A 13,531-nucleotide genomic window follows, 5' to 3' on the forward strand; every position below is an offset into this window, starting at 1 on the left:
CAGGGACATGGCTGTTCATTCTATTGACGTGCACCAGCCGGTGGGCCCGGTCTGACAGATTCACAGAGTTTCAGGCCAGAAGGGACCATTAGGTCATTGAGTCTGATCTCGTGTATAGCACAGGCCAGACAACTTCACCCACTTACCCCTGCCTGGAGCCCCGCGAGTGTTTGACAAGCACTCATGGAAGTCAATGGAAAGACCCTGTCTGACCTCCGTGAGCTTTGATCAGGGCCCAGGAATGGTCTTTGGAGGGGCGGGGTAGGGAATGGCCAATATTCCTGACCACAGAGACTTGTCCCTCCTAAATCAGGACGCCTGATTTGCAGGTGCCTCTCAGTGCTATGACCCACAAACAGCCAATACGGCCCTCTTGCTGAGATGTATCCCAACCAAGAGCAGCAGCTCTTTGCATTGCATCTACCGCCAATGGGTTCTGCGGGAGATGGGAGGAGGGCTGGTGAAAGGACAGGGTGTGCGCCCTTGTATTCAAATGGCAACGTCCCTCTGTGTCCACAAACTCAATCAACAAAGTTCAGAGAGGGAAGAGGTCTCTCCAGTTCGCAGTGACCTCCGGGTGACCCAGAGCAGGGTTTGGAATGGGGTCAGCCGTGTTTCGCTTTGGGGCTTTCTCCAGAATCCGCCAGGAATGACAGTAGCTGTCAGGCGTGCACCATGGGTCTAATCTAGCCATCTGATCTCCCTGAGCTACCTCTTTTACTTGATCTCTCAGATCTCTCTCTGTTTGCCTCATCTATTCTCATGTACTCATTTATCTATCTGGCCCCCTGCACACCTATCTAGCTATCCGTCCCCAAGCACCCACATCTATCTAATCATCATCAGTCATCTATCTATCTATCTATCTATCTATCTATCTATCTATCTATCTATCTATCTATCCTTTACACTGGTCCCTCTTCTTTGCCTCCAGCCATCCATCTATCTGTCCCCAGGCACCCACACCTATCTAGCTATCCGTCCCCAAGCACCCACATCTATCTAATCATCATCAGTCATCTATATCTATCTATCTATCTATCTATCTATCTATCTATCTATCTATCTATCTATCTATCTATCTATCTATCTATCCTTTACACTGGTCCCTCTTCTTTGCCTCCAGCCATCCATCTATCTGTCCCCAGGCACCCACACCTATCTAGCCCCATGCCCATCTATCTATCCATCCCCATGTACCCACATCCATCCCTCCCTCCCTTCCCTGTCTCTCTTTTTACAGGTGTGCTGAGCAGGCTGCCCTGCCAACAGAAAGGGCTGGGTCCCTGCTAAGAAACGCTGGCTCTCTACTAGACAGGGAGGCGGCAGACCGGCCGGGCATCCAGTGGCCACCCCTCCAGAGGCGCTAAGAATCAGGCCTGACTCTAGTTACCACCCCAAGCGCCCCAGAGCCGGCGGGTCCCGGTGGGTCCGGCTGGGGTGGGTGGCCAAAGCACGTGTTGGTCGCCCTGCCCGCGATCCGGCCCGTGGAGGAGCCCAGCGCTGGGGCCGGTCTCTCCCCTGTGACCGCCCTGCGTGTGGGCTGCCGGCCGGCCGGAGCCGGGTGACAGCGGCGCCGGCCCTGCCGGGAAGGGTTAAAAGCCGCCGGGGCAGGTAGGTGGGCGGAGCCGGGCCGGGAGGGAAGCGGAGCCGAGTCGAGTCGAGCGCTGCGGTGAGTCAGGGCGGGTTCGCTCCGCTCACCTGCGCTCGCTCGCTCCGCACGGGCTGCGGGGACCGGCAGCGGCCAGCGGCCGAGGGGCTCTGCCCGAGGGGCGGGCGAACGGACGGGCCGGGCGCCCCGATGAGGACGGCTCCGCGGGGAGATCGCGGCACCCCCGGGCCCCGCTGAACCCGCAGGTAGCTGGGCTTCGTGGGTCGGCCCCGGGGCGCGCTCCCCACGGATGCTAACGCGGGTGGGCGGGGGTGCAGCGGTCCGCGGCGCTGGCCCTTGGGGGGCAGCGATCCCGGCCCCCCAGCAGGTGTGGACCAGGGGCGCTCAGCGCCCCCGGGAGCCGGGTGGGCAGAGGCCTCGGGACCGGCTCCTTCCGTCTCCCGTCGTGGGGCACCTGCTGCTGAAGTCCCGGCCCCGGGAGCTGCTGCTTCCCCGGCCAGCTGGCCCGGCTCGCTCCTGCGGGGGTGGGAGAAGGGGCGCGGGGCCCCCGGGTGAGCCACCCGCCCCGCACACGGCGGTAGCTACGCCAGGGCAGACCCCGCAATGCACGGGGAGCCGGGGTGCAACTTGGGGTTTGCTGGAGAGTGAGTCGCTCCGGGGGGGCGGGGGGGATCTGGAGTGGGACAAGCTCCCCCAGGCCAGGTAGAGCCTCCGGGGGCCTCTCCTCTCTGGAAGCTAAGGGGGCATTGCTGGGGCTCAGGGTGTCCCGCAGAGGCGGCTGCGGGCTGGGGCTGGCTGGTATTAACTCAATCCAGCCTCCGGTCTGAGCTGGCAGGATTGGGCCCAATCCAGCCCCCCCCCTCCCCCGCCCCACACACGCACTGAAGATTGTGGTTGACTTCAGTGAGGGCTGGATCGGACCCCTGGCCTGGATCGATGGAAGGGGAGATGGTCTTGGCTCCCTGCCACCCCCATCTTCAAAGCCGGTCACCTGCAGCTTGTTGTTGGTTTCTGGCCTCGTGCGAAGTGCTCTGTGCTCAGGACGGGCAGCCAAAGATTGCCCAGTTCCAGTCCCGTCCCAGCCCAGCCGAGGCGCTGCTCTGTGCCTCAGTTTCCCCACTTGTAAAATGGTGCTCGTGCCTCTTAGACTTTCCTCAGGGGGTGCAGGGGAGGAGGCTTGAGGGGTTTATTAGCAGAGCTGGTCAGGAATTTGTCAACACTTTTTTTTCTTCTGGAAACTGTTGACCTGTCAAACCCCAAAGTGCTCACCAGACCTGGCTGGTTTTGATGAATTTCCTGTGTTGAAAACCGATTTGGAGGTCTAATTTTTGGAAATGGTGGCGTTTTCTGAATGAACCCGCTCCTGGCTTTGGCTCAAAGAGCAATTTTATTTCAAAAATATGTGCTAAGTTAAAGTCATCTTTATAAAGCTGAAACTGAAACCAAACTTTTCAAAATGACTGACCTGTCCCGTGTGTTCACAAAAAGTGTCAAGATTTCAACGTTTTGTTCTGACTGGGGATGGGGGAAAATGTTTCTAACTCTCCTGGGGTAAGAAGCCTGGTCCCCTCCCTGCCCCACTGATTAGTCTGTACCGCACACTGGGGACGCAAAGCCAGGATCAGAGGCCATGTGTTAGTGACCTGGCCAGGAGGGTGGGGACTCTGCTTTGTTAACCAAGGGTAGAACTGGAAGGAGGGTCTGATTTCCTCGCAGTCACGCTGGTGTCAAGCCGGAATGACTCCCGGGAAATCAGGGGGATTATTCTGCCTCTGTGCGTGTGTCACTGAGGTGACACGTTGCCCCCAGGTGTGACATCCACCATTCTAGAGAGAGCTGGTACAGGAAGAGTCCTTGGTTTGCCTTATGCCTGCGCTGGGCCCTTGGCATGGGGATTAGACCGCTCCCTGTGTCCCCCAAACCCCCTTATGCTGAAACTGGCCACACAGAGTCCTAGCCTGGTCCTAAGTGAGATCGGGCCCTTTCAGGGCTTCTTAAGCAGTTTTACCATGCGGTGTTCCACCTGGCTTTGATGGCCCCTGTGTTCAGGTCTCCCCCAGACACTGCTACCCTTTGGCGTTAACCGGAGCCCCGTGCTGGCAGGGCTTGGCCTGTTGGTGATCGCTCTGGATCCCGGCAGGAGCCATCCCCGGGGATCTGGGAAGCTGCGTTTGTGGAGGCTGTGTGCATGTATGCGACTTACAGGGGAGAGGGAGGGGTGTCGGAGCCTGTCGAGTCCAGCAGGAAAGAGCCATTGAATTGCACATTTTACCAGGGAGGGAGGCCGGGGTGGGCCCTGCAGGGCTGGGCACTGAGCCCTCCGAGGGGCTGCTTGGCCAAATCTGTTTATGCCATGGGGGAAGGGACCTTGGCCTGTGACTCCGAGTGGAGAGAGCACCACATCTGTTCCTGCCCCCAGCTGCTGGCCCGCTGTGGGGTTAAGTAGACTTGGCAAGGGAGTCCAGCAATTGTTTGCAGGTCTTCTCCTGAGAGACCCCACATGCCCTCAAGTGGTTACTGATGTCCGAGAGACCTGAGGGCCCTCAGCACCACTCAGGATGGGGCTTAGGGCAACTCGGTGGTTGAAATGTTCAGTGCCGGGGTGGGATCTTCTTTCTCTCCTGATTTACCCCCAGCATGGTGTTAACCCTTTACACACCCCTCCCCATCAGCAGCTGGACCTGCTCAGTTCTATGGAAGCCAGCCTAGATCATATCGGCATCCTGGGCACCTTCCCAGCCGGCTCCTTGGTTGGTTCCCTCCCCCCGCCTTTGCTTTTTCTAGGCATTTTTGCCTCCCCATCCCTGGTGGTGGAAGGTCCATGGAGCCTTTGTCCAGGAGATCAGCTTCACCCAAGCAAGCTAAACCCTGTTCTGTAGGGCCCTGTCTGGCCTCAAGCGTGCTGACGGCAGCTTCTGGGCCTGGCTGTAGTTAGCAGGGCTTTAGTGCAGTTTCCCTGTCCATGCTGGACTGGAGGAATGGGGTGGGAAGAGTTACTCTTTAAGCCACTCTGCCAGCGAGGATCATGTGCTGGGGCCTCACCCTCTCACGAGACCTGGTCGGAGGGGTGGGGTTGTGATTTTTGTTGGGTGTGGACATACAGTCACCCTATGCTGTAAGTGTGTTTCAAACCTGGTCCAGAGCCTTAGCATGGTCAGCGTCATGGAGCCTTTGGGTAAGGAGCTAAAGATGGCATTGGAGCAATGCCCTCTGGGAGGGCATTCCACGCCCAGCTCCACCTCCTCGCCAAAATGTGGGGGAAAGAATGTTCTTAGGGTTAAGGCTGATGAAGAATTGGACTCACTTCTGAACCCTAGAGTTTGTGCATAGGCAGAGAATTGGATTTGGTGTCCTGAGTCCAACTATACCAGGAACCTATTTGCTCAGTCAGGCACCGTCAGTGTGAACTCTAGTCAGTTTCTGAAGCTGAAACAAAAATAACTTCAGGCTTTGGGCCTGTCCCCATCTGGCTGTTAATTGCTCTCCCCCTCTCCTGTTGGGATGAGAGAGACCCACACAAACTAAGAGGGGAAATTGACTAGCCAGGGGGAAGCCATGAAACTGACTTGACACAAAGTTAAAGAGGCTGTAAACAAACAAGGGAAAAAACAGAGCAATGTATTTTCTCCTCTGATCTCTGTCACATCCATCTGCTCGGATGGCCCTGAGTGTCCCCCACCGGAGAGTGAGTGCTATAAATCCTTCTCTGTGCCAATCCCCAGACACTGTCCAACTATTTCAGCTCCCTAGCTAGAGAGGCCTGTCTCTAGTAGATCCTGCTTCTAGCTCGGGAGGTCACTGGTTCAGTCCCTAGTGTTTTGGCCAACTCTCACATCAGCACATTCCCCCCCCCCCGGGGCATTACTTATAACAATGGGGCAGGGGGGGTGGGAAAGCTTTCCCATGGTGTGGTTTTCTTTTGTTTTGTTTTTAATTGAGTTTGGGTGTCCCTATTAACACTACTGCAGGTCCTTTCAGTGAGAGGATCTGTGGGGGACAATGCATGAGAAAGGGGATAGAAAACTCCCATCAGCTGCGCTGGTGTTATGGGGAAAGTTCAGGATGCTAGTAGCGACCATTTCTGGAGCTGCACCGTTCTTGATCTCTTTACACCTGGGGCTGGCGCACACATCCTCTTTCCAGGACACCTTCTCTTGGTGTGTCTGTGGATTTTTCTCCATGCTTTCCTGCTGTCAGGGCTGTCTTTGCCCTATTCTCTCACCCCCCACCCCTACCCCTCCATGTCATCTTATGTGCAAATCAGCATGTATTTGTCCACAACAATGCAGGGCAGGGTAGGGGGAAGTGGGGAGAGCAGTGTGTTAGGCCGAGAAGGGGAGAGAGTAAGGTGAATGGACCTTTTGGTTTCCCTTGGTTCTGTCCAAATGGAGTCAGGATTTTCTAGCATCCCATGGCCTGAGGGTGAGGAAGCAACTCTGCAGAGAGGATTCTCCTGTGTGGTGCTGGGCTGCCTGGATTGGCTCTCCAGCGAATGGTCATTAGCAGGAAGATGAGAAAGGTTATGGGGGGCCTGGGAGTGTGCATGTGGGCAGGATGAATGGAGAGCTGCCAAGCGGGGGAGAGATGGGGTAAAGGGTACCAAGGCCAAGCAAGACTCCTGGGGGCAGGAGACAATTAGAGCAAAGCGAGGGCTGTGCCCCAAGGAAGAGGCTGGGTACCGCTCCTGGTGGAAACTTGGGGGTGGGGAGCTAGTCCTGACAGGTGGATTTCGACATTGGGGTGGGGCGCCTCGCCCCAATGGGGTTTCCGCAGCTCGGCAGGGTGAGTCACCGGCTGGGATCCTGAGAAACAAATGGGGATCCCGTGGGACCCAATGCAGACCCTGAACCCTGATCTCGGTTGCTGTGGTGCCCGGCAGGGCTGGCTGGTGCCTCCAGCCCCGGGACAGTCAGGCCCTGAGCAAGCTGCTGAAAGGGGAGCTGACGTGGTTACAGGGCGGACAGGACTCCTGCCCCCCCCTATCATCTGGGGCAGTGGGAGCTGTAGGCTCTGTGTCCCCGCTGCCTGGGATCACTACTTTGGTGCAGTGGCTGCCCCGGGGCAGCGAATGGTGCTGTGGGGGCACTGGCCGCAGTTTAACAATCCTCTCGATTCCCAGTTGACTTTCCAGACCCTGATGAATTTCAGGGCACTGGCTGCCCAGAGATCTGCCCATGGGGTGTTAAACTGACCCCTTAACTCCCCAGTGCCACCGTCAGGACCCCAGGCTCCTGCTCGTTACCCCGGCACTGTTGCCCAGACGGACCCCAGGCTGCCTTCTGCGTCACTGCTGCAGCCCCCAGTCTACTAGTGCAGTGGGGAAGGGAGAGGGAACTCGGGGGGGGGGGGGTGACAAGCAGCGGCCTCTGGTGAAGGGTTCTAAACCACTGCACAGATCTCTCCTGACCAGCAGTCGGACGGCCCACGGCTGTTGAGCGCTGAAGGACCGCTGGCGCCAGAGCAAAGGCCACTGGCCTGCCTCATGTGAGAGGATGGATGGCCCAATGGTTAGGGCGTTAGGCGACCCTGGTTCACTTCTCTGCTCTGGGGCAGGCTTCCTGTGCAGGCAAGTCACTAAATCTCTCTGTCCTGCAATTGCCCCTCGCAGGGGTGTTCTCGGGATAAATGTGTTGGACTGTGAAATGCTCCGGTCGTACAGTGGCCAGATAAGTATGTGAGAGAGAGCTGAGGCCTGTGAAATGCCCATGGGCTGGATGCAGTGCTCATGCCAATATCGCTATGCTGGCATCCGGCTGCATGGAGTTAGGTTGGTGCTGGAGAACAGTTGAGCTCCAGGTTGGACCAACCCTGTGGAACTGTCCCCTAGAAGGAGCTGGTGTCCCTCCCTCCCTCCCTCCCTGGGATTAGCTGTACGGAAGGGAAAGGGAGGAGGCCATGCCCCAAGATTCAGGTCACGGCCCTGTATATTCTGCAGCAAAGGGTAACCTACATTCTGGCGGCCTCCTTGTGAGTGATGCAATGCAGTGATGTTCTGTTCTGTGGGACAGCTGAGCTCCTCTTTACATCTACTGCTAACCCGGCATCATCCCAGTCCCCTTAGCACTTCCCCATTGTCCCTTTGCTGCACATCACAACCTGTCAGCTGGGGCAGCGCTCAAAAGCTTCAAAAGACAGAGCCAGGACCACTTGAGCTACGAAGACCCATGGCAGTATTGGGTCTATGGCACACGGCTGAGCAATTCTGATATCCATCCAGTAGGTCAATGGGCCAGCTGATGATTGTTTATACTTCAGTCAGGGACTCGGCCCTCCCCCATAAGAGGGCGGGGGCCTCGTCTGCCTGGGGAGACCCCAGCATTTGTATCCTGAGCGATGGAGCCTCGCTGGCCGGCGCTTGCAGTTTCAGGGCTAGTCACAAGGGTCAGTGAGGAATCCCCTCTGCTTTTCCTTGTGCACGGCACTGCACGACTTGCCAGCCGCCTTATGGAGGGCGGGAATGGGGGCAAGGTTTGGCTTGCTTTGGATTGGCCACTGCCCCAGGCAGGATACCTCGATGGACCAACTCCTAGGGATGGTCCAGACCTGACCGACCAGCTCCTGTGTTCTTAAGCGCCACTCCCGCGGGGATGGGCCCAACGAGCCGAGCAGGGCCGCAGGCCCGTTCCGGGGCCCTCTACGGAGCCATGCGAACAAGGCTATAAATATCCCATCCGGTGTCCCCACACCCCTGCCACCCCAGGCCCAGCTCAGAGGTGCTCCAGAATGCAGCTGGAGCCTCTTTCATCCAGCAGCGCAGACAATCAGACAGTAATTACTGTAATCCACCTTCCAGAAGCTGCCTATTAGAGGGGCCTGTCTCCGAGGGCCTTTTAGGAACAGAGACTAAACTATACTTAAATCTGCAACCCCCCCACCTCCTTTTTTAGGAGCCTCTAAAATACCTTCAAAAACCTCCTGGCCATCTGGACGGCGCACAGAGCCGCTAGGGGAAGATGCAGAGCTGAGATGCTGTTCAGGACCATACGGGGCTGGGCATCTTGGGGGCTCTGTGGACCGAGGGGAGCTGTAAGGGGATAGGAGGCAGCATCCGATCTATCCTCCAGGGTGTCTGGCGCTTCCGGATCCTTAGCGCCACCTGCCGTGTGTTTCACAGTCAGAGCCCATTGAAATCAACCTGAGCTTTTCCACTGACTCCAACAGGATGATGAGGGTGAAAAGCTCATGTTCTGTCCTGTCCACCTCTCCTTCCCTGATTCAATGACCCAACTAGACCGCCTCCCAGCTGGAGGGCATCAGCCCTTAGGGCTAGGGTCGGGGGCAAGCGATGGGGACTCGGAGATCTGGGTTCTATTCCTAGCTCTGCCACTGGCCTTCAGTAAGTCATTACCCTTCTCTATGCCTCAGTTTCCCCATCTGTAAAATGGGGATAATGATACAGACCTTTGAGATCTACTGATTGAAAAACTCCCTAGACAAGTGCCTTAGGCTGTAAGCTCCTTGGGATAAGAACCATCTTTTATGGTCTGTGTTTGTACAGCGCCTAGCGCCACACAGTCCAGAGCTCCTAGGGGCTACGGGAATACAAATAATATGTAAAACCAAGGTCTTGTGGTTGTCCTGGTGTCCTCTGTCAGGTTTCTGGGAGGGTGGTGGCGCAGCCATATGAGAAAGGAGCAGGCTCTGGGCCAGATTCATCCTGGATGGAAATCCACTGAAATCAGTGGGGTTACATTTGGGATGCATTTGGCGTCCTGTGCTGAGCTCGGTGCAGAGAGGGGCTCAGCAGGATCCCAGCCCCTGGTGAAACAATGACCTGGCCCAGACCCATCTCTAGCTCCACAGTTTAAGGGAAACTAGGGCCAGTTCCTAGGGAAAGCAGCAAAGGGTTAATTGCGTGGGAGGGGAACGAGCGTGACTCCTGTCTCAGACCCCTTCCTTTCCCTCTCTCTCTCCTGCTCCAGGTCTGCCGGAGCTGCGGCCCCGCTCTGGAGTCCGGCAATGCTCACGGCCGTCTGCGGCTCTCTTGCCAATCCGCGCTCGGAGACGCCGCGCGTCGCCTCCCCGCACTTGGACCTGCAGCCCCTGCAGCCCTACCAGCCCCACGCCAGCTCCGAGGCGGGCGGCGACTTCCCCTCCCCTCTCCAGTCCACGGAGCCCCAGCACCTGCCCTTGGTGGGCCCCGGGGTGGAGTTCGTGGCCGCCCCCGGCTACGGTCTGCATGGCTCTTCGAGGCTAGACCTGGATGGTGACAGCCTGCTGGCCCCTGGCGTGTACTCCAAGCTCCTGCAGCCGCCTCCCGAAATGGCCCACCCCTATGAGCCCTGGTTCAGGCCCTCGCACCCCGGCAACGCCGCCGAGGATGGCGGCGTGAATCCCTGGTGGGACCTCCAGGCCGGATCCAGCTGGATGGAGCTGTCGCCGGGACAAGGCGGCCTCCAAGCCCCTGGCCCCGCGGGCGGACTCCAGCCGGTGCTGGGGGGGTACGGCTCCGCCGAGCCCCAGCTCTGTGGCCCGCCACACCACCTCCTGCCCTCAGCCCAGCACCTGATGGGCCAGGAAGGGCCGAAGCTGCTCGCCTCGCCTCCGGAGCCACACGTTCTCGAGCAGGCCGTGGACGGTACCGCCAGGGCAAAGAGCTCGAGGCGCTCGGTGCCCCGGAGCGCTGGGCAGGCGGCGTGCCGCTGCCCGAACTGCCAGGAGGCCGAGAGGGTGGGGCCGTGCCCGGACGGGGCCAAGAAGAAGCATCTGCATAACTGCCACATCCCCGGCTGCGGCAAGGCCTACGCCAAGACCTCCCACCTGAAAGCCCACCTGCGTTGGCACAGCGGGGACCGGCCCTTCGTCTGCAACTGGCTCTTCTGCGGCAAGCGCTTCACCCGTTCCGACGAGCTGCAGCGGCATCTCCAGACCCACACGGGGACCAAGAAGTTCACCTGCCCCGTGTGCAGCCGGGTCTTCGTGAGGAGCGACCACCTCAGCAAGCACGTGAAGACGCACGAGGGGGCCAAAGAGGGAGCGGAGGGGGAGGGCAAAGGCGGGGCAGACCCGCCGGGGAAAGGCAAGAGGGAGCCCGAGGCCGGCAGCTCCAGCCCCGTGACCCAGCCCAACTGAGCCTCTTCTCCCCCCCCCCCCCGCCGAGACGCCCCCTCCTCTCTCCATCACCGCAGGATGGACGCTCCCCCCCTGACGCCGGGTCTCCCTCGGTGGGGCCGCGCTTTGGGCCGTGGCCCCGGGGCGTACGTGGCGGTGTGCTCTGAGCAAGAAGCTATTTATTCTGTAGGAGGGAAGTATGCAATCTCGGTGCGTGGGGCACGGGGCCTCTCCTCCCACGGGGGGCTGGGAGGGTCAGGCCCGGGGGCTGGTCTCCGAACCGCAAGAGGGAGGACATTAAGGGGTTAAGGGCTGGGACCTTTTTTTTTTTTTTTTTTTTCTTTTTCTTTTGAAGGATCTGAGTTGAGACACTGTGCCGAGGGGGTGGGGGCAGGGGGCAGGAGGAGGGGGCTTCCCCCATGCAAGGTGGTGGGGGGAGGGATGTCTCTGGGGTAGGCTGGTGCCTGGCACCGAGCCCTGGGTCCAGACCCTTCCCTCTGAGCAGCAAAATCCGAATCTGGAGAGCTGGGCTGGGCTCTGGGCTCAGCTGGTACAGGAGGCAGGCAAGACGCTGTAACCGAGGGTGGTTTTAGGTCCCCCCAGACTCCCCCATCCACTGCCTTTCCCCTCCCCCACCCAATCACCTCCTCCCCTCCCCCGCCCGAGCATTTTCTCCCCTCTTCCCCCCACCCCCTCAACTCCTCTTCCAGCCCCACCCCGCTGCAGACTCTGCACTCCACCCTGCAAAATGACCCTCCTGGCCCGATCCCCTTTGCTCCCTGACGCCCTGCCTGGGAAGCTCCCAGAAGCCGGCTCCTGCCCTGGGGGGGTTTCGCTCATCTGGGCGGCGGAAGCTTCCCCGCTTGCTCGGGGATCCTCCCGCCCTCCCCCTGGTTTGTGCTGCTACGACTTCTGGCAGGAGGGAGGCTGTTTGGAAGGAAGATCAAGCGGGACCCAGAGCAGCGAGGGCCCTTCCCTCTCTGCTGCACCTGTCCAGACACGTCTGGGGCCAAAAGGGGACGGCGGGTTGAGAAAGGCTAGTTTCCAAACAGCTCACCCCAAAGGGAACCCCCTGGAGAGGGGGAGCAGAGGGGTTCACTGCTCTTCCTCCTCCCGTACACCCCCTTTGCCCCCCATTCCCCCCCAGCAGAGGAACAGACCCCCACCGTTATCCAGGACACGTAGGAGCTGGGATCGGCCCTTAGAATCCCAGCCACGAAGTTGCAGTAGGGCAGAGCCATGGGTCTTTACTGACCCGGCGTGGTTTGTCCGTGCCCAGCGCTACCCCAGGGTGGGGGGAGGTGGAGCTGCCCTCCCCCACCCCGGGTGTTCATGGGAGGCTGAGCAGCTGCTGTGTTGTAGACCCAGGTGGCAGGCCCCTGAGCGGGGTTCAATTGAGCTGCCCAGATCATGGAGTTTAGGGGACGAGGTGGCCCCAGGTGGGAACCCATCAGCGTCAGGGGCATTGTGCTTGCTTGGCTCTAGGTGCGGGGGTGAATCCCTCCCACCCCCATGGTAGCTCAGCCTCTCCTGTCTCGCTGCCTTCCATCAGAAGGTCCCATGTTTAGCCATTACGGCCCCACTCCCAGCTTTTGGTCCCTGCAGCCAGTGTTATGATCCTCCAAAGGGACAGGGGTTCCCACCCCGCGTCACCCCAAGCAGTGGAGGCCCTGAACGTTCAGGCCCTCGTGAGTCTGCCCCAGGGGGTTCCCGGCTCTGCCACGTGACCTCTACCCCCTCCTGCTTTTTGGCTGCGCTGGGAGGACCCAGAGGACAATCTTCCCCAGGTGGGGTGGGTGAGTCCAGTCAAGGCCAATGCCCAGGGACAGGGGCCGAGCCGCAGGGAAGAGATCCTTCTCGTGGCGGGAACCCACTGGCCCCACGGGGACTGGGGTGTGCGGGGGAGAAACCCCGCGATGAGCCGCCCAGGCGTGGGGAGTGGCGCTCTGCGGCAGGGGGAAGCCTCGGGGGGGGCTGCGCCGAGGCTGCTGGGCGAGTTGTGCAACGTGCCGGCCTTTGTACGATTGCCCAACGTGTGCAGCTGCTCCTTTCCCACGCCCACCCCTCTCCCATCCGTCCATCACCCGCTCTTCCCCCGGGGGGTGAGCCTTGCCTTGGAAAGCCAGTGGAGCCAGCAGCAGCCAGATTCCGATCCTATGGCCCAATCGGGCCAGGCAGGGAGGGAGGGAAGCGTCAAACCACCCTCTCCCTGAGCAGCCGGGCTGGGTGGGTCTTGTTTTGGCCTGGAAGCTGAATCCAGGCAGCTCTGAGCCTGATCCCATGCTCTGCACTCCAGCTATATTTATTGAATGCCTAGATTATCAATTGGGCTGTGGAAGCTGATGGGTTGGGAAACATCCCTAGAAATCCCCCTCCCCCTTGCTTTTTCGTTAAACTGTTGATTTTTAAACCAGTTTATCCCGAAGGAAACTTTTCTCTCTCTCTCTCTTGATCCTACCCCCCCCCCCCTTTTTCTTTTTTAAATGAAGTAGTTGTTTCATCTAATTGTTTTCCTAAATGTCGGCAGAACCCTCGAGCAAGTAAGACGGGCTCTTCTGCCAGTGCAAATGTAACTGTGGGGAGTGGAGGGTTGGGCTTCTGTCGGGAGATTGGGGGAGAGGTTTTAAGCTACGGCTACCTCTAGATCCAAAATTCTGGGGGCCAGATCCTCAGCTGGCATCTTGCAGCTCCCCTCCATTGAGTGCACTGATTGACGCCAGCCAAGAATCTGGCCTAGGGATTTTTCGCAGCTAATATCATGGTTTGGTCCATTATTAAAATGTGGGGTAATTTGCCAGATTCAGAGTGGAGTTTGGAGACCAAGAAGCCTCTAACTTCCAGAGTGTTTGGAGTTTGGAGGAAGTTCAG

At 59.0% G+C, this 13,531-nt stretch overlaps 1 protein-coding gene across 1 annotated transcript; it reads left to right on the plus strand.

Annotated features, from left to right (window-relative positions):
• Positions 1-1,737: 1,737 nt before the first annotated feature.
• Positions 1,738-10,684, plus strand: SP6 (Sp6 transcription factor; the record flags this gene model as incomplete). The annotated part of the gene is made up of 2 exons (XM_084616108.1): positions 1,738-1,857; positions 9,535-10,684. Exon 2 carries the CDS (start codon positions 9,572-9,574, stop codon positions 10,682-10,684), a length of 1,113 nt encoding a protein of 370 aa, XP_084472234.1. The 5' UTR covers positions 1,738-1,857; positions 9,535-9,571.
• Between the last annotated feature and the right edge of the window lie 2,847 nt (positions 10,685-13,531).

The sequence above is a fragment of the Lepidochelys olivacea genome (assembly GCF_965140295.1).
Source record: "Lepidochelys olivacea isolate rLepOli2 genome assembly, chromosome: 27".
Classification (NCBI taxonomy): Eukaryota; Metazoa; Chordata; order Testudines; family Cheloniidae; genus Lepidochelys; species Lepidochelys olivacea.